Consider the following 20,569-nt stretch of genomic DNA (forward strand, 5'->3'; position numbering starts at 1 on the left):
CTCATAAATCAGCATTAGGAACCTCTTTCGCCTTCTCTCTCTCGTTTAGTCCCCCTTCTCTGTGGCTCCCTCCACTCCTCCGATATTTTCTGCCCCTTCTTGCATGCATTTTTTTTTTACAATTTACCTTTTCAAACCTGTCACTCATTCTCATTCAAATTCAATGTTTTTCATTCTTCTTCCTTTTAACTACATCCACACTGGCAAAGTTGATAACACCATTTGAAAAACGCTTAAATAAACGCATATTCCTTGACCAAACAGACGCATATAATTTGTTATCCAAGTTTAATTTAACACTTCTAGTTAAAGCTGAAGTCTTTGTCTTCTTATGGGCAAGGATTGTGTGCTTTGTGCATGACACAAGGGATGGACACACGGTGACTGCAGGCTGCAAACATGGGCGTTGACATCGCTGTTTCCAAAACTCCATCTGTAAACTAAAACTGGGTCATTGCGGATCTGTTTTATGGGTCCTAAAATACCAAAGCAGTGTAGGTCTACAGGTGTAAACATAACAGCATTGATGTAGTGTGCATATGGCCTTATACTGTGTATCTGTCTACCTGTCAGTCCTCCTCATCATCATCTCTTTATTTATTATGTGTGGCCCCTCTACCCCCTGCCATCCATCCTGTTTCACCCTCTCTTTCTGAAAACCCCTTCTCCTGCAGATAGAGATGGCGTCCCTGAAAGGTCTAACCTGGTATTGGCACCTATATTGATTTTAATTAAGCTAATTAGTTCATTATTCCAAGGATCAAACAGGGGCATCCATTACTGCATAGACAGAGAGAAAGAGAGACTTAGGGCTCTTGGGTGTGGAGGGGTGCTATGGAGTTAATATGGTAATGAAGACAATAAATTATCACTCACAGCAAAGTCATTAACAACAGCATTAGCATAGTCAACCACCGTGACCCCCGTGACCTCCCCTGCTCTGTCTTTCTCACTTTCACTGCCTTGTTCCCTCAGAGCACCTGCCACAAACGCGAATGCTGAAGCGTGTGTGAGGTGCGTGCATGTGTGCATGTATTTGTTGGGGGAAGTGGAGTTTGGGGGGGTTGATAAAGGTCACAGAGATCATAGACTGTTTTTAATGCTAACCTGAATTAGGTTTCAGCAGTCACTGCTATGTAGGGTTGGACAGGTGTTCTTTGAAACGCTTCTACTGCACCAAGTTCGCAGCATGAATCATATACAAGCTAACCACAGCTTAATCAGTTAGGAAGCACGCTACATCAGTACTTCTATTACAATCATTTTCTTCAACATATTTTTGACAGATAGTCTTAATGCACCGGTATGTATGTATTTTCAAGTAGACCAGATGTCAGAACTCTAAAGTTGTGGTCATCCTTAATGCAGGGCTGATATGCGCTGTAGCCTGCATACTTACATGTTTCATTTACATGTAACTACAACCCAGGAAGAAAACTGGGCCTTGAGAGTCCTGCTATGAAGAAAGCTCCACATGACAAGAAAAATTGTGCTCTCATTAGCAAAAATTAAGTCATGAGACCAATTTTATCATTTGGTTCCCAGGCTTTAAGATTTTAATAGCCCCTGTTCTGTGGTTTATGGGAATGTCATAAATAGTCGCTTTGTGAATCACACACACACACACACACACACACACACACACACACACACACACACACACACACAGCTGGAGACATTGCTGGCATTCAGTGAGCAAATTTGTTGTCATCACTTGTTGTAACTGGTTTTGCTCTCTCCTCCGATACAAATAACACAAAGAAAATCCTTTGTCAACCACCGTTTATAAAGATTAACAAGCATGGCCAATGGGAGACTTCCAGTTTAGGCAACCGCAAAAGAAGACTGCAGGGGTTCCAATGCAGGCTATTGAACTGTTTGTCCTATCATGTGGGTGTTTTTTTTTATCTATGATTGTAGGAACATTTTGGGGGCGATGGTGTTCAAATTTTGTCATGACGAGCTGAGTGGATGCCAGCTGATTCCAATTTACCTCTTCTGATCTGTACTTACTAACAAATACATGTCTCAAATTAAAGACATGTCTGTCACTGCAGATGTTTTCCTAGTACAGTTTAACCTTCCTGCCTTCTTGGGACCTTTTTGTGCCACTGCTATGTGTTAAATGGCTGCCATTTCCACTGTGTTCAGTGGAATATAACCAAACTTGCCACAGGATAGTTTTTACCTGTCAATGTTAATATTCCAGTGTGAATTCCTTAAATCAGCCTAAAATGGCTGAGCAGCAGAAATCCCCACACCCATCACCCTGGGGACCATTTTCTGCCCATTGACTTCCATTATAAACGCTATTTTTCAACCCCAAATTATCATCATATGATTTTATTTTTTCTTCTTTTCTTGGATGTCAATGAAGACTCAGGGCCTTGAAGTTTTAATTTTTAAATTGCAAAAAAAATGCAAAAAAAATAATGGCAGGTCAAAATGTATGTTGGTGCCAATCTTTGGTCCATCTAAAGGCCTACTTATAATGACAATCACATATTACTTCAACTGGTTTTTTGTGGAAATATTTAGTTTCGTTTTTTGGTTTTTGGGGCTTATAACACAGGGCGCTCATGTAATAACACTGGGATTTGAAGGGTTAAAACAACGAAAATATAATTAAAACTTTACATGAATATTTCAGGGAGAAGTAGTTTTACAAGGTTGGCTAATTTAAAGTGGAATAAAATATGGATATATGGTCTTTTTATGGCATGGCTGAGAATGGTCCCTAGGGTGATGGGTGTGAGTTTTTTAAAGGATGGCAGGAGGGTTAAGTAAGGTTCAAAACATTAAAAAAAAGACTATTTCTTCTTTATCTAAAATCCTGGGTTGTCCTATAACCCCTTCAGTTAAAACAGGTGTTCAAGTACAGTACAAGTTTGTATTGCATGCAAGGGACATGTCCATCTGTCTGTAGATGGCACAGACCAAAGGCTAATTGTAACAGTCTAGAACCCAGAATACAATCCTTGAATTTTATGATATTATGGCCACAAAACAAACTCTGTTTAGTGTCCATTAGAGTTCAGCCCTATTGTGTATCAACAAGACCATACACTACGATTCAATCAGACGTTAGCCAAGCTCCTATTACAGAGCTCATTGCATCGTTTACATTGTGGAACGGTCCATAAGTAGCTCTAAATGCTCCTCATTTGATTGGATTTCGCATTATGGACATCAGAGCAGAAACACACTGACTATCCTGTCCCCTGACTATCCTAATAGACTGTTGAGTGAGACGCTCCATTTGTTTGTATTTGTTTACTGATGTAGACCCTGAAAACATACAAAGTAGCATAAACAGACAGTGAGAGCATCGTGTAAGACGGGTGAAAATGGAGATTCAAAGGCTCAGAAGATGGGTCGATAGCGGCAACAAACTATTATGTTCCCTCACAGCGTGTCTCTTTTGCTGCCAAACGAAGCTGCTGTTATCACAAACAATAGCAAAACTATGACTGGATGGACTGAAGGACTCTCAGCAACTAAGTGAATGTCACTTTAATAGATTTTACAAATTGTTCTTCACCTTTTCCCTTTAAGCTGTATGTTTTTAATCAGCTTGAGAAAGGGAAAAATAAATTAGTAAAGTTCCTAAAATTCCATTACTGATAATAAATGTGAAAATTAACAAATGTCTTTGCTTTTCAAACTATCCTGTAGGCATGTATTGTGCTATAATATGCAAGAAAGACATATATTGTAGAACTTATTCAATAAAGGAATCTGAGAAAGTGCTATGGAAGAAAAACGGCAGAGATGCCGGTATTTGTGTTGCTTAAGCAATGTCAGTGAAGAGAATTAAGTTTTAAAATGATGAAAGTTAAAATTGGGCAGCTTTGAATGCTCAAAAATGCAAAGCATTATGTTAGCGTGACCTTTGTAGTAACGGTGTAGAGAGCACACAAAGCTAGCCCTCTGACCTTCTACATAATGGCAGATAAGTACTTTGATGTATAATAAGCCATAATTACTTTTCTGTGTGTAAAATCCACTCAGAGGAGAGAATATTGATAGAAGCCTGGCCGTAACTAAAATGGAACAATGACTTAAGGTCACTACATCAAGTGGTGGTGATGTTGTTAGTTCCTCCTATAATAAAGTTTTCCTTTTTTAGGCAGTTTTTCCAAAGACCCAAAAGCAATAGTTCATTATCTGTCTCAAGGATAGATTCTAATTCACATTAAGGAAGAAAAGAACACTGTAAAATCGCTAAAATTACAGAAGATATATATTAAAAACAAAGACAAGAGGCCTTTTCATGTGCAGAGGAATTTTTGGCAACCAGAGGAGGTTTAAGTCAGCCACAAAAAGAGCCCTCCAACCCTTGATCATGTAATAAAATTATTTTCTGAGAGGTTTTTGGTCTTTTTTAGTCAGGCATAATAGCATTTTTGTTGATCGAATGAACAGAAATAAGAGAAAAATGCATCGATTTTTGTCAAATAAGGTAACAAGGTAACTTTGCCTTCAGAGTACGCAGATCAGTCATGCTTACTGCCATGGCTAGTCACCTCTTGTAAGCCCATTCTGAGCCAGGAAAAAAAAAGCACTGGGCGCAGTTACATCTGTGTCAAGATGAAGCCATTTATAAAATCTTACAGCCAAAACACGATCATGGTTCTGTCCAGCTCCCCTTTGCAAATCCTCAATGGTCTGAACAAGCACCTGGATGTGGTCTGTGAGGTCATTCACGTAAGACTGCAGGAAGTCCACTTTCTTCTGTAAGAGCAACAGTACAACAGGATAAGATAGTGGTTAATTATTGTGGTTTAATAAGCTGACAGTTTATATGTTTAATTAGTTGCTGAGTACAGATTATGGTAATTGTTAGGCCCCGGTCATACAGGCCTAGAGACTCTCTGGGACAATGTGAATACTGTAACAGATTAGTGAGTGGCTGGCCTGAGTTGGTGGCCATAAACAGGGCAGAGTAAGATTATTATTAAAATATCCAATAATAAAAAGTTCATTAAAAGTCAAAATGATGAATCCCAATATGGGAGTGTGCACAAACACTAACCACAGTGCAGTTAAGCAACATATATCCCCTCAATCCAGCATGTCACTTATAAATGTAGTACTCCTTCTTGATGTTAAAACAGGGACTATATCCCCAGTGACACCTCACAGGAAAGGCAAGAGATCCAGGCAAACACAAAATAATAATGTGTTTCTTATTTAGTTGCATCTTACCCGTCTTTAGAGCAGATGAAGAATCTGATTTAGCATTGAAACACATTAAATGATGATCAATTGTATGGCCGGGCAGGTTGGGGGTCTCTGTAACTTTCTGACAAACTGAAGAAAATACATCTAAAGACAACAAGTGCAAAACATGTTGGTGGTGAGATGTCCACAGGCTCTCATTCTATCCCAACAAGTACCCGAGACATATAAAACAGTCGAAGAACGAGCCAAAATACAACAGCTTATAAAAGAGAATAAGAAACAGAGAGATCGTCAAAAGCCACCAGTGACTATTTTGATTCTACTTACATTAAGTCAGTAAGCCTTATTGTTATTATGGCACTGTTTGAGTATCTAAATCCTTGACATATTTTATTCACTGAGCTGGTTGTGACATTTAAAACTTTTTTTTTCTTTTTCATTTTCCAAAACCTTTATATAATGCTGAATACGCCAGACAAAGAGGCCAGATCCTTGTGGCTTTCACACAGAAGCCCACCTAAGATTCACAATAGATGACCTCTGCCCTCTATCACAGGAAAAGGAATACTTAGTGATCATGCACTCAAAGTGTAGGGAAGACTCAAGAAGGCATTTCAATGTTCAGATTTTATTACTTACAAAAACTGATAACCTAACCGTATTCTTTATTTTCTTATTCCAGGTTAAAAAAAAAAAGAAGCCTGTGCACTTAGCTTAAGGAGCTTTTGCAGTTTTCCAGATACCCTACACATACAATGATTGTCCCTCCGATAAAAGGAAGTGCCACAAACCTAAGAAGTATATTGCCTTAGAGGACCACCTGTACATCTGTGCTGAAAAACATCTGTCCCCTACAGCCAAAAGTAAATAAGCAGTTTATACTGTCCCCTGATGCATAACATTATACTGATGTTTAGCTTCAGGGAAAGTAACTTTACAAAGATGGCAAATGTGACAGTACGGTAACATTCTAGGGTTGACATTGTTTGTTTGTTGTTGTTGTTGTTGTTTCTTACTTACTTTTCACTTTTGGAAAAGCTAGCTATGATAAGTGCCCTAAAGCATAAGAAAAAAAATGAATTCTTGAACTGGCAGGTTGCTCAAACATTTCAACATTTTAAGAAACATCATAAACCTACAATGGGTTCATGCAATAATGGATGTTGTATTTTCAGCGGACACGCTTTATGATTAAGTGTCCCCATCAACCTTTAGGACTTGGGAGCTCCTGGGTTCTGAACATCATAACCTTGTTAAGCTGGCCCTTGACTGGGGCCGGCTGACCATAACCTATTCTGAAACCTTGTTATTTTTGCTTTGATGCACAGTCCAGCTCACACGAGCTACATTCTGTTGCTAAAAGATGTTACATGACGATCCCGATGATTAGAAACCTCTCTTTTTTTAAATATGAGTGTGGCTGTGTGTTCCTGATCTCTGCCGCTCAGATGGAAACATAATGCAATTTGCCACCTGTTACAAGTGCTGCGGCTTTATGAAAGCACCGCTGCGCTTCCTCCTGTCATTTGTCTGACAAGACAGAGGTCATCTTCTGATGTTAGAGTCAAGGTGGACAGGATGCTGTATGATTTGTAATGGATGGATTATAGCCTAATGACAATAGATGTTAGCCTAAATCTAAACATGCTGTAGAGACTGTGTCTGCTAACCCGTACTTTATGCAATTGTCTGAACCCATAAAAACAATCTTTCACAATCCAGGGTCCAGACTACTGGAAGGGCGTGTGCAGAATCGTCATTAAGACGACTAGCATTTGTTTCCAATGTTAATAGGAAAAAACACGATACTATTAAGGAGCTCTTTATTTTAAATAAATGGGTTGGATTCGTGTGTTTCAACGTAGCTGTATAAAGTGCGAACAGAAAGTCTGGATTTATTATTTCCCTCAAGAAATCTGATGCTACACTTCTTAACTTTGTCCTTTAGTTACCGTAAACCGGATGTTACGCCAGGACTAACAATAATGGCAGCGGTGGGATTCGAACCCACGCCTCCAGAGAGACTGGAGCCTAAATCCAGCGCCTTAGACCGCTCGGCCACGCTACCCACAACGTGCGTTTCACATGTGGCACAACAACTACTCACCTGTGGTAGTTCTCCCCTTCTACTGGTGTCCTCCTCCAAGCATCTTAACTTCAGCTCGTGAAGCCCTCTGAACTCGTTTAGTAGTTCTTTAATAATGTTTAGCTCTGTTTCGGGACTCTGATTGGCTACTATGAGCTCTTTTTCACCTGAGCAAGAAGACAGGTGAGAAGCGTGACTAAGCGTTTCCGACAATGTTGAGCTTTTCCTTGGCTGTGCGCAAGCTGCACGCATTGCTCCAAGAAGTTCCTGCAACCTATTTCCTAAGTCAACTGCATAAAGGCTTGCAAAAAGCTAGCTAAAAACAGTCATAATCTCGGTTTGGTAAAATCTTATAGTTTAGGCAAGTACACGGTAACCTGGAAAAAACAAATCAAATCAAGATCCCGGCACTTTGAATGAACTTGACATTTAAGACTGAGTAAATAATTGCCGTGGCTTTTCTTAACAAGTTGGTCGCTATGTATCGTTGCTACAACTGAGGAGTTTGAATTATTTTTCCCCAGACGGTATGCAGGTTTTAACAAGTGCTTTGGCGCTACGCTGTGCGATTGGCTCATTTTGATCACGGGTTTCTAAAACGTGACGTACACACCCGCTACTGGTGAGTTTTCTTTAGGAGGCGGGATAACGATGTACAACCCGGAAATACAAGTGCTGTTGACATTTCAGGGAAGACTGGGTTACATTGAGTTCGACCCCGAGAAGCGATGGGTAAATATATGAATATATGACTTCATTACCCTGCTGAAAAAACATAAGCCTGCATTATTTTCTTCTATGCCCACATGAAGCTCAATAGCGGCATGTCTGCTTTTTTCCCCGAGCTGTTAAGGCTCGTCGTCACATGTTATCAGCTCCTCGCTGCTGTATCAGTATTTTGTCTGTGTTAGCCGCTTGCTTGTCCCCCCTCTTTTCCTGCACGCTTTCATTTAAAATCGTATCGATTGTTGATGGCTGTTGATGAGTATAGTGACCACTGCATAGTGTTCAATCAGCCAGCCGTTTTTGAATTAGTATTCATCGGGAGTCTGGTTCAGGTGTGTATACCAGCTGAAACTTTGGATGGTAACCTTGTGACTGTGTGCACCTTCAAGAGTATGTTGTGCAACTCCGCACATAATTCCATTATTCCCCTAAATAATCAGTGCCAGAGATCAAAACCTTCCACATTGAGATTCAAGGCAAAGTTGATCTTATTGATTTTCAGGAGACTACTCACTTCATTTCTCTCATCCCAATCATCACTGCTCTACTCTTATCTGTCTCTTGGTTATATCTCTCTTTTCCAGTGGCTTTGACTGTATGGCTCTCACACTCTCTGCCAAAACCTAATCCCTCCTGTGATTATCACATAATGCTCTTGCCTTATTATCAAAATGGAGCAGATTTGGGTTTTGTTGTTGTTGTTAAAGACTGATGGGCTCAAGCTTAAAAAAATGTTTAAAAAAAATTAAGCAGACAACGCTATTATGAGGAGAATGTGGACCGGCTGATTGCATGAGATTGTGGTGTGGTGTGATGTGGTGTGTGTGCCTCTGGAGCCAAACACTTACTTTGATGAGTGTGTTTTTTAAGGCAGTCGCACAAGTTAAACTAGGCTGTGATCTCACTCTGGGGTCATAAGGTTATTTTATACAGTTTCCAGATGAAGGCAAGTCTTAAAGGCACTATAATTATCAGTGCATATTTGGAGGGGGGAAAAAATCAATCCAACATTAATTTATTCCACAGTCTAAAAGCTACAATGTATAGTGTCAATCCTTTTAATGAATTTTGGAAAAAGAATGTTCATATTTGCAATTTAAAGTAATAAAAGATTAGCATTACTGTTCAATCTAAATTTTACAAGGTCAAATAGACTAAAAGGAACTGGAAGGCACAAAGATTTCCATTTTTTACATATGTGTTGCTGGAGCTCCAGCATGCTAATCTAACTATAATATAGTCTATATTTCATGTTTAGTTGTCTGATAATAATATATAATGTGTAAATTACTAGAAGGTATTTTGTGTTACTTTTGAAGGAAATCAACCAATCACACTTTGAATTAGACATGCCGAATGAACTCTTACATGTAGCCCCAGCACCATGAGTTTGATTGACAAACACATCCTGCAGTAGCCCTCGCATTCCTGTAGATTTTATTGGCTTGTCCTCAGTTAACCATCACATTTTTTTCCCTTTTTGTTTTTTTAAAAAGCTAAAATGTTTACTCTTTTATTGTCTGTGTTTTTTCATGCATAAAGAGAGGTCAAGAAATGTGCAGATCAAATATTCCTGAGGATAACACTTTTTATTTGCATGAGTTGCTCTCTCATTGACTCCTCTGAAAGACACAACTTTGGTTCTCTCATTTATTAGCCATTCTGCTTTTTTTTTTTTTTTCGCATTCATTGTGCCTCTCTCTGTGCTCTAAATGTTTCATGACTTTTTAAGTTGTTTTTCTGCAAACCCTTGAACTTATTACTCATACAGCCTTAGCATACTCAACCTTGTACTCATGAAATCAATTAATTCTCTTAAATAATTCACCTTCTGAGCAAACCAGATTAAGCGGAGCACATTTTTTGTGTGTCAGATGTGGTGTTCTAACTGATGTGTAATTTTTTATTTTATTTTTTTTCCTCTCCTTTTTTTTTTGTATTCAGGCATTAACTTGGCTCCTACCCCAATGGCTTGGAGTTTTGGGTGATTAGAGAAAGAGGAGAGCCTTGATAAAGCATTAGTGTGTGACGCACACACAGCCCTAAGACCCCTCTGTGCATCTGCACACATTCATTTTTCATGAAACAGACTCATAACAATTAGTCTGGTTACCGCCTGGGTAATCTTAGTGTCCCCGTAATGCCTGTGGTCTGCTGTATGACATCACTCTCTTAAAAGTTCTAAATCTGACATTCTCATCCGTTTTCATAGTGAGGACATTAGCAAGCCTCGGCTAATAGGCCCCGCACTTGTTTCTGGCGAAAGAAGGGCAATAAAGCGAGGGAGCGGGAACGAGAAGGGGGGGGGACTGACTGACTGGAGCGCTCAGAGAAATAGGTTTTATCCACCAGAGCTTTTACACAAATTAATTTACATGAGCGAGAGAATAAAATGTAAAGTTGTAATCCAGCATGCTTTGCCAATGCATAGCCTATTTCTCGCTACAAGCATCATAGAAAGCCAAGTGAACATTTATGCATTATTTCAGCAAATACATTATACTAACAACCACAGCTAAGTGGTTAGGAATCTCAGCGCTACACCACACGAGGGGCTACATCCAGACTTCTAGCTGTGCATTTTCCAACCGGTGTGCAATGAGCACAGAAAAAGCAAAGTGCAATCCCCAAGAGACGTTCACCTTCCCAGCATCCCCCCCACAGCCTTTGGTCCCCTTGTCCTAAACAGTCTCACACCTCCCTAGACACCAAAGCCAAGGTCAAGAAGAAAGTGAGGCCTTCCTCTGTCTATAGGGTATTCCCTGGATGCCCACACCTCAGTAGGGCTGAACCACGTATGCTTCAGAAATGTTCCCTCCTCCATGATTGTGTCTGTCTCAAGGTCAGCTCCTAGGGAGAGGTTTGAGCTTATCTGCCCACCTACCCACGCTTTATTTTCCCTCTTTGGCTATCGTTTCCCCAAGTTTTTTTTTTTCTTTCACTATATCAGTAGACATTAGCTCACAGTTCCCAGTTGGCGGTTTCATGACGCTTTGTCTGACGTATCCATCTTTGTCTGTGTCTTTGCCTATCCGTCTTTTTTTTCGTTGGGTAGCTGTCATTACAGCCCATTGTCTAGTTTTCAGAGGACCCAGTGCAGCTGCAAGGCTTCAGACTGATGCGCTGTATGCTTTTGTTGCCTCATCTCTCCTTCCTCACACTGGTCATGGCCCCTTTTGCCTTGAAGCGGTGTTGCACTGTGTTCCGTGTTAGATTGGATATTGTTGTTGTTGTTGTTGTGGTTGTCTGTAAGCTATGGCAGTCAGCCTTGAGTCAGTGCGCTATCTTTGTCTGAACAAGATGCACAAGCTATGGAAACAAGGGGAAGGGAAAAAATAAAATAAACGCTCATATGACCTGAATCAAAATACCCTTTAACATACCCCGGAAAATGTTTTGAAAACATTTTTCACTGCTCTGATAGAACAGCAAGACCTCAGAAATATCAGGTGATTTTTTTTAAATTTTTATTTTTTCTGTTGTTTTTTTTCAACGACCTCTTCTAACTTGCCTTCTGACTCTCTTGGTTGTCAGTTATCAACTCTCCAAAAGAGGGCATTTAGTCTCATAGTTAGTTGGATGGCTGACCCACAAGAGAATTATAAAGTCAATATATCATTGTGTGTGTGTGTGTGTGTGTGAATACATCATGGAAGGAGTCTCTTTGCTCATATCCTTGTATATTTTTTCCTTGTGCGTGCAAATGCTGCGCTGTCTGTCCTCTCACCCACACCGTGTCATTACTCTGTAAACACTGGCATTGACTGTGACTTTTGACTATTACATAAGGAACATGGATTTCCAGCTGTCCGCGGTAAAAGCCCTGTAAATTCAAATGCTTAATTTTTATAGGCAGCCCGGCATTGACTGAAGTGTCTGCTTGTTATATATTTGGCAAGTGCTGCAAGTCTGAAGGGAAGCTGTCAATAGCAATCCCAGCTATTGATATGGCAGTGGGCAGGAGATGTTACTTGGCCCCCAACTCCAGCATCCCTCTGATCCCTCTACATCATAATTACATTAATATTGACAGACCCTTGACAATAGTCACATTACTATTGATAGGTGGTTGTCAATACTGTGTTTCCCCAAATAAAACATATTCATTCATAACTTGTAAACTGCTCGATAAAAGGCTTTGAAAAGACTATTGGACCCGGCCGGGTTTACTCTCCTGAGAGAGCTGCTGCTGTGACGGGGATTTCCACCACCTGGCGGTATATTTGCGTGCGTGTGTGTGTGTATATGTGTAACGGTGGGCTGATAGATTAAGTTTGCGCTGCATTAGAGCTCTGCATAGATCAAGGCTATGCTTGACATACATACATAGTCTCTCACACACACATGAGGACACATAATCTGCTCATTTTCTCCCATCAAGGGAAAAAACTTTCAGATTAGGCTAAACAAATAGTGCCTGTTTACTGGTTAGCAAACACACTCAGACTACGTCTCTTGCTCTTTCCCTTTTTTCTTCTTCTTCTTTTTTTAATCCAAACTCTATTCCCGTCACAGGCGAGGTTCTAGTCACCAAACATGGCAGCATTTCAAATACAGCTCAATGAATTTGTCATACCTGCTTACTTTAGCGTGAATTCACTCCTTTCATTCATTTGCTAATTCTAACTTAGTTGGACCGTGTATCCTAGCCCTATTGAAACATCTTGAATACACAGATGGTTGTGTGCACCACCACAATAAACCCAAGATTTGCCTGCGCACGTTAGAATTTTATTTTTTTCACCTCCTCAAAACGTCTAAAGTGACCATCATCTCTCTCCTTCTGTCAAAACTGCCATATTTACCCGGCTGAAATCTCTTTTAAAGCCTCGTGACAAATCCTGTTCGGCGAGACACAAAAGTCACTGTCAAAAAAAGGCCTCTCTGTCTCTCTCTCCCTCTCTCTCTGTGGCCTTCTTGCTCTGTCTCTCCCTGCATTAGTTAGTCTTTCACTTCTTTAAGTATTTCATTTGAGGAAATGGCAGATAAAACTGGAGAACTGTGAGCGGTTTGGAAACGTATGCAGCACTAAATAGCCCTCATGTCACAATGGCGAGATCCCATATGGAGTCGAATCGAGGGGAGAGAAAATTGTTCCACATTTGGCAGATGTTTACGGTGTACCAGAGACTGTGCCGTTAGCCTAATCCCTAGTGATGTGATTTGTACACACACCCCTATCTCTAGAGGGAGCGGGCACCAGGAGCCCCTGGGCTTCTGCTCCTGTGTGTGTGTGTGCAGGGGGGATTGTGTGTTTATATGCAGGGGAAAGCAGTCTAAGACCCCCTGCTCCTCTGCATGGCAAGGCTCTAAGGTTGCATTAAGGACGGGTTTTACATGTGAAAAGTGATTTCCCTTCCTGTGTATAAAGACAAAATGACCTTCCTAACAGGATGGGCTTCACCTCCGGAGCCTCAGCCCTCCCAATGACCGAGTTGTCCTTTTAATGGTTGAGCCTTGGTGTATATTATGTTCATGATTTGAATACATTAAATATGCTATTGTTTATACATTAATAACGTATTAACTGATGTAAATGCTTTAAACATTTATCAGTGTTGGGGGGAAATGGCCTTAATAAACGACTGTTTTTTGTGGGGTTTTTGGCTTTTTATCTGATTTCGGGCTGTATTACATTCAGTCCTTTTTTTTATTCTTCCATTTCTGTTTTTAAAGCATGTCTAACCATTTGCGTGTGGCTGTCCTTGTTCACTCCAGGAAAATGTCATTTTCACAAAGTTTGCTTTGTCAGAGTAATATTTGGTGAATCATAGTATCATAATATCTAAGACGGATGGGCCAACATGAACAGAAACTACATTCAGGCTGCAACAAGAGCAGCTTGTCTTTTTTTCTACTGATTAAAATATTGAAAAGAACATGTTGATATGTCCTTACTGTTTTCTGTTTTTTGGGTGTTTGTGTTTTTTCAGCAGGGTTGGGAAGTGAGAATGAAGAGAAAAAGAATGCTAGAAGTCACGGCCCCCACTTTGATATGAACCCACAGACCCCGGTACTGCGTATCAGTCAGCTGGATGCCCTCGAGCTAGACTCAGCCCTTGAGCAGCTAGTGTGGACTCAGTTCTCGCTGTGCTTCCAAAACTGCCGCCCAGGCTTCCTCACTCCTCTGGAGCCTGAACTGAGGGTTTTGCTTCATTTGCTCCTATGGAGGTTCACACTCTATTCTAACAGTGCCACGGTGGGGCAATCTTTACTGAGCCTGCGCTACCACAGCAAATTTTCCCTGTCTCCCCGTTACAGGCCTTTATCCCCCAGGCAGAAGTTAGGTCTGGCCGTGCTCACTGCAGGGCCCCTCTGGCTCCAAGAGCGTTCCCACAGGCTGCTGCCGTACTTGGGTTTGAGTTCACAAGGATCTGGGTCTGAAAGAGAGAGCGGTTTGCTCCATCAGGGTCTCCGTAATGCGCTGACGCTTGTTGCTGGTATTGTTAAGTTCACAAATCTGATCAACTTCCTTGTGTTCCTAAGGAATGGCCGGCATCCCATCCTCGCTGAAAGAATCACAGGAGCTCAGACGGTTTTCAGTAAGCCAAATGTGGCCCGGGAGGTAAACTACAAGTTCATGAACCGAGAACTACTTTGGCATGGCTTTGCAGAGTTTCTCATCTTCCTGTTCCCACTGATCAATACAAAGAAACTGAAGGCAACAATACTGTCTGCTGTGTTTGGGGGGGAAAGTGCAAGCGGGGAGGGAGCAAGGGAAGGGCAAGAGTTGTGGAAAGAGTGTGGACTGTGCGGAGAGTGGCCAACCATGCCTCATACGGTGGGATGCCAGCACGTTTTCTGCTACTACTGCATTAAAAGCCACAGCATTGCCGACCCTTATCTCACTTGTCCCAAGTGCGGGGCAGAAGCAGGGCAGCCCAAGCTGGTCAAGCTGGAGGTGGAGATGACTGACAGGTGATAATCATCTCACACACAGAAGAAATGAAATGAAGTTGCTATGAAATTTCAGCTGGCTTTTGTTTGGTTTTGTTTTTAAAGGTTTTGTCATGTACAAGTTTATAATTGGACTTATCTCCATGATGTCTTTTCTGAACACGCATCAGCCTGTGATGTTTAATGTATATGTGCACATATTGACAGTCTGCTGCCCCTTCTGTTTTTCCAACTGGACTTTGGAAGGAACTATTTGTCTTTGGTGCACTGGACAGACTGCAGAGAACGACACAGAGCATATATTTGATGAGTGAACGTGTTGATTTATGCTCCAAATTGGCTCTGTGCTGACGTGTGTGTATGTATGAGTGTGTGTGTGTTTGTTGAAATGGGAATATTTGTTCTGATGAAAAATGCAAAAAGTCAGCTGAATAAATAATGGGAGGAATTTCTGATGCCTCTCATCATGGCCAAATTAGCATTTGTTGTGTATTTTGTGCCTAAATTGTATTTCAACATCATTAAAATTGATAGAGTGCTACCTCTTGGGTGTTTATTTAGTTAAGTGGAGGAGAGAGAGATGAGGGAAAGTTATAACAATCAGCACACTTCTCTCTAGACAGGCCAGTCGTTCTAACTCCCATTATCTGTTTTCACAGCACCCCAACATGCTCAAGATCAAGGGGGCAGCCGGGGGCTTGGATTGACTCACGCACACACACTTGACAGCCAGCCTCTCTTTTCCCTTGGCCTTTCTCTCTTTTGCTGCATTTCCATCTCTCTCTTTCTGTAATCTCCAGGGCCCTCGCCCCTATAAGACTGTAGTAAACTGTACCAAAACCCTGGCAGTCGTCTCCTTCCTCGCAGGCGAATTACTCTCTAATCCCTGTAATGAGTCCAAAGATGCTTATTTATGCTAGAGTTAACCTCTACCAGTGAGCCCAGCCCCGGGCCAAACTCACCCCAGCTGAGTGAAGCCTTTCCTGGGCTGACAAGACAGGAGCGGGGTGGGGAGGCTACCTCCTAACTCTCCTTCCCACCCCCTCCTCCCTTCCCAGGCTCTGATCACTAGTACTTAATTGCTGATTGCTGAGACGATCAATCGGAACTGCAGGCGTGATAGAAAGCCTATTGCCAAGGAGCTCGTCTCAAATCTACCAGCTCAGAAAGACATTTGCACTCAGATGAGGTTAATGTTTCCCTTGGACAGAGAGGGTAAACTTAAATATCTGTCCTTGTGTGGTATATGAATTCCCTGAAGAATACTAGCTGGTTGCACTGGAAGGGCTCATTTTAAATTATTTATTACTGACCAATGTGATTTTGATTTCTCCCAGTGTTTCAGCAGGCCTTTAGAGTATATGTCCTTGGTGGTAATGCAAGGCCAAAATTAATAATTTTTGTATGTGTTTGTGTGGTTTGGTTTGGTTTTTTTTAGAGCACCTACAGAAATACTGAGGTAGCCCTTCACCAGAATAAAATAAAATGTACACCTTGGAGGAGGGGGGGCACGTTCTACATGATTAGTTTGACATTATGTAAAAAACACAGGGCTCATCACATGGATACTTGAAAGTCCTACTTTACATCAAGGACATTTTGACTAATGAATCCAACACTAATGCATATAAAGTCAGGGACAGGAGAGAGTTGTCAATATTTTATGCACTGCATTACATTAATGTGCAGCAAGTCCCAGGAAGTGAGATTAAGGAGATGTTTGAGATTAAGGATGCATATATGATCAACCTTAATGCCACTGGGACACCGGGTCATTGTCTTTACATTCAGACATACTTAAAATCCCAACCTTTTCACTGACATTACTCTACAACTCTAATTGAAGTCCCCCAATCCCCAGGAAAGTGAAAAGATAAAGAAGAAACACTGTATTAAAGTCTATTAATTGAGTTAGGCCATGGATTGCATTAGTTGGAAGTTGGAACAGGGCTCTGGACTTACGGAAGGTAGCTTGGGCTCAGTTAAGCCTATCTGTCTTTGGATCTCTTCTAATTCACAGGCTCCATGTGGAGAAGAAAAAGAGGAAGAAGCCCAGATTCCCAGCGGCTATGCAAAGCAATCTGCACATTCACACGCAGCCATTTAGGGAGCAAATTGGCCCTGTGCCCCCTCTGACGATGGTTTTAAGAGAAAGGGAATTAGGGCGTTGAATCCCTAACTAGATCTTCTCCTTTGATGAGCCTCTTCATCCGCCTGTCCCTCATCTCCATTTCTTTGATGTGAGGCGTTGATTTTCCTGATTAAATAGTTTTTAAAGTAAAAAGCTCTTCTCTGGGCTCTGTAATACTGGGTACTTTACTTTACCTATTGTAGGTCCGTTTGTGTGCATGCTTGTTGAATGGTCCATCTGTGGTATTCTTTAATTGGAACAGAGCCCTTGGCTTGCAGATAATAATAAGGGTAGTACATGCATATTTTTCTCTGAGAAAGAATGTTATCATTTAAGCTTATGTCTGGCTTTTACCTCTTCATTTGAAATGGCTAGAAGGACTCATCGAGCCCTCTGAATTGCTAATTAAATTAAAGAGTAAAAACACGTGCTTTTTCACTTGAGCTGAATTCCATCTCTGATCCCTATGCTGCTGCTGGTGAAAGCTTTTACCTGCTTTTCAACAGGTAAGGGAATTACATCCCTCTTGTATTGGGAGATATTTCCAACAACTGACAATGCTTTTAAAGAGTGAATGACATTATTTTCATGCCAAGAAAAGATGAAACAAAGCTGCAGCATTTATTTGATTTTTGACACCTGTGTTTTTTTTTATATTTGTTGTTGTTTTTTTCTCGTGGCATGTCCAATATGTCAATAGGAGTTACAAGTATCTCATATTTCATCTATTCAATAAAAGACATGCCAAACATAAAACAGCAAAATTCCTCCAAGGTAGTGAAATCCTAGGTGTGCTGAAGTTCAGGGCTGCAGCCGCTGCAGGTACCTGTATTATGAGAGTTCTTTCAACACCTGCCGGGCTTTGGATACCACCGGGCCCAATTATCTTAGTCTGCCTCTTCTTCTTAACCACCTCTTCAGTCTAACAGGTCAGGGGGACAATCAATCACACCTAAAATAAGGAAGTAATTTCCTGAGCTTTTATCATGGTGTTGAGGTTTTGTCGGGTTGCATTTCACACCTAAAGAAAGACGAGGCAGCTCTGCTTTGGGAATATATATATATTTATAAAATTGGCCTTTTGTTTTTGGTTCTGAAGACCCAGGATAATTTGGGTTTTATATATATATATATATGACGTATATGTACAAACCAATACTTACTGCACAGAAGAGCAAATGCAAAGATCAAGAAAATACACAAAAAAGTATTCTATCTTATGATGCATGTCGATAAAGGTTGTGCTACTTTATTACTTTAAAAAGCTGTATCCTCCTCCACTGCATCAGAAATGCGCATCTTGCTCAGAGCATGCATGCAGACAGTCAGGGATGTGGTGGGTGTGTTCTTGTAAACTCAATATTACATGCTTTGATATACTGCGTATCTATTTTTTTTTTTAAATCTACCTTCTTCTTTTTTTAAAGTTGGACATTTTGTGCTCATACTGTAATTAATATATTTTTTCAAATATTCTCCAAGCTAATTGTGCTCTGGCATACATTACAAGCCCAGTATTTTCTTTCTTTTCTTTTGAAGGACAAATATTAAACTGCAGTGGTTTAAACCGATCAGAGACTTATATTTGAGATTCAAATATAACAACCAAGTAATTCGAATTTTCTGGATTATATTTTACATCCACTTACTTAAAAAAAAGATCAAAGCAACCTTACCGTACCTGTCCTGTGATTGGATGCTGGGACAGGTGTAGCAGAGATCTGGACAAATGACCTGAGGGTCTCATAATGGGGGATTATACTCTGGTGTGTTGTGTGCCTGCGGTAGCATCTTTCAAAACCAAGCCCGTTTTTATGTTTGTGTGCGTGTGTGTGTGTGTGTGTATATACATCTTCTAGGCTGTGCATGCGTGCTTGGGCCATCTCTGTCCTCCTACTGATGTCTAGAACAGACTAAATGGGCAATAATCTGCACACATCCCTCCAGATGTCCCAGTGAATTTCCTGTGGCTTAAGGCACCAGCTGAGCTCTTTGGAAGTCTCGATAACTTCTGCAAATGTGATTGAACCTCTGCTTCTTCAGGAATTTGGTGCAGGACACATTGTGCTTATTCCAATTTCCCCTCAAAGGGATGAAAAAGTGGGAATGTGCTTACTTCGAGTACTAGATCACCTATTGGTGCAATATTTCTCTTTTTAACAGGAATTCTACAGCAGGATGTTGAGTATGTGGTGTGGTTTTGAGGTTGGACTGAAAACTATTCCTTTAATTATAAGATGGATATAATGTTTAGACTTGATTGATCTCTGGTAGAGATTGTTAAAACTAAGACTATACATGTGTTTCCATTAATATCCTCTTTTGTTTTTTGTTTTAGTTGCAGATGTTAGCTGTCAGCAATAAAACAACATGGTGAGGTGAAAAAAGAGCTTTCCCCTCAAATGTCAATCAAATTTAATACTCAAGGCCCTAAATAGGAACCACCAAACACATGGTGCAAAAACAGCATGAATATCTGATCATGTCCTGCAAGCCTAACTAGATATTTAAAATCACTGGGCTAGATCTTGAGCCTAGTTAAAGAGGAAAATATGCAAAAACACAACAGTATAAGCATTTTCCTGGAAAGGAGTCTGATGTGGGGAAAGAGAAATCATGTAAAGACAGTATGGAGTTTCTGTCTGGGGGGAAGGTAACAAGAGGAATTTCTAAATTACATGTGTAGGCAACACTGAACAATGAGACAACAGCAGGCAGAAAAAGCCTAGCCCTGTTAAGTATGAGGCAGCCAGGTAATGACAATGTATTTGTGCATTTCAGCATCTCGGAATCTCCAGCTTGCCGGGGGAAGAAGGAAATATAATTTTTGTGGTTGCCATGGATACCTGCGTATGAAGGTTTTGCTGCGAGTCCCGACTCCTCGTGGAGATCAGTGAACCGCATGTGTCAGCCAGCATTAACCTGCTATGTCCAACAGATGCGCAGAGACAAACACGCACAAACATGCGCATTAGGTTCCTCATCTCAGCATAAAGTACAATGCGAACTGCAGCCAGCTAGGCGTGCGCACACGGCTGCGAGCAGAGCTGTGCATTGTCAGAGCCGGTCTGGTGCTAGATACTCTTGAGTGAGCAGGGAGCAGTAAGCAGAAGAAGAAACACATGTAATGCTGTTCTGTTGTACTACATGAGGTGCAAGCGTCCGCTGTGGAGGGGTTTCTGTGTGTGATGTTGTCTAGCTCGTTTTTCACCGCTGTAATAACACTTACCTGCCATGCTTTCATGCCATACAATTCCCTGAATTTTTGGTAAAGTGCACTGATGATTTAATCATTGTTATGTGTTCATGTATGATGCTTTAGCTTTAAATTTAGAGTAGTCTTATGTGAACTAAATAAAGTACTGCTATTATTCCATTATAAATACTTGTAAAGCAAGAGTTCATTCTGGGGTGGCATGACTGTTAGGTTGCAGTGCAAGACCACTAATGTGAAGGTTGGTGGTTCAGTCCCTGGCTTCTCTAATATGTGTGTCTGCTGGCAAGATACTGAACCCTGTGTGTGTGTGTGTGTGTGTGTGTGTGTG

The 20,569-nt window shown here is 40.9% G+C and overlaps 2 protein-coding genes across 12 annotated transcripts in view; one reads left to right on the plus strand and one right to left on the minus strand.

Annotated features, from left to right (window-relative positions):
• pmfbp1 (polyamine modulated factor 1 binding protein 1) overlaps positions 1-7,788 on the minus strand; it is a 99,032-nt gene extending 91,244 nt beyond the window's left edge. For 8 of the 9 annotated variants that reach the window (XM_082547718.1, XM_082547715.1, XM_082547719.1 and 5 more), the window contains exons 1-2: positions 7,292-7,788; positions 4,615-4,734 (exon numbers count right to left, since the gene is read on the minus strand). In XM_082547718.1, coding sequence (XP_082403844.1) covers positions 4,615-4,734; positions 7,292-7,522 — 351 coding nt within the window. In that variant the 5' untranslated portion in view covers positions 7,523-7,788. The remainder of the gene's footprint in view (positions 1-4,614; positions 4,735-7,291) is intronic. The other variant, XM_082547716.1, reaches the window with a different exon arrangement.
• A 131-nt stretch (positions 7,789-7,919) lies between these two features.
• Positions 7,920-15,371, plus strand: pex2 (peroxisomal biogenesis factor 2). 3 transcript variants are annotated; one of them, XM_082547069.1, is made up of 2 exons: positions 7,920-8,002; positions 13,930-15,371. In XM_082547069.1, the coding sequence occupies exons 1-2, from the start codon at positions 7,999-8,001 to the stop codon at positions 14,916-14,918; spliced, it is 993 nt and encodes a 330-aa protein (XP_082403195.1). In that variant the 5' UTR covers positions 7,920-7,998; the 3' UTR covers positions 14,919-15,371. The 3 variants fall into 3 exon arrangements, with proteins under 3 accessions (XP_082403195.1, XP_082403196.1, XP_082403197.1); XM_082547070.1 differs by having other exon boundaries at positions 7,928-8,002; positions 13,933-15,371; XM_082547071.1 differs by lacking the exon at positions 7,920-8,002 and adding an exon at positions 8,009-8,328 and having other exon boundaries at positions 13,933-15,371.
• The last annotated feature ends 5,198 nt before the right edge of the window (positions 15,372-20,569 follow it).

Source organism: Aulonocara stuartgranti (genome assembly GCF_965226115.1).
Source record: "Aulonocara stuartgranti genome assembly, chromosome: 9".
NCBI lineage: Eukaryota > Metazoa > Chordata > Actinopteri > Cichliformes > Cichlidae > Aulonocara > Aulonocara stuartgranti.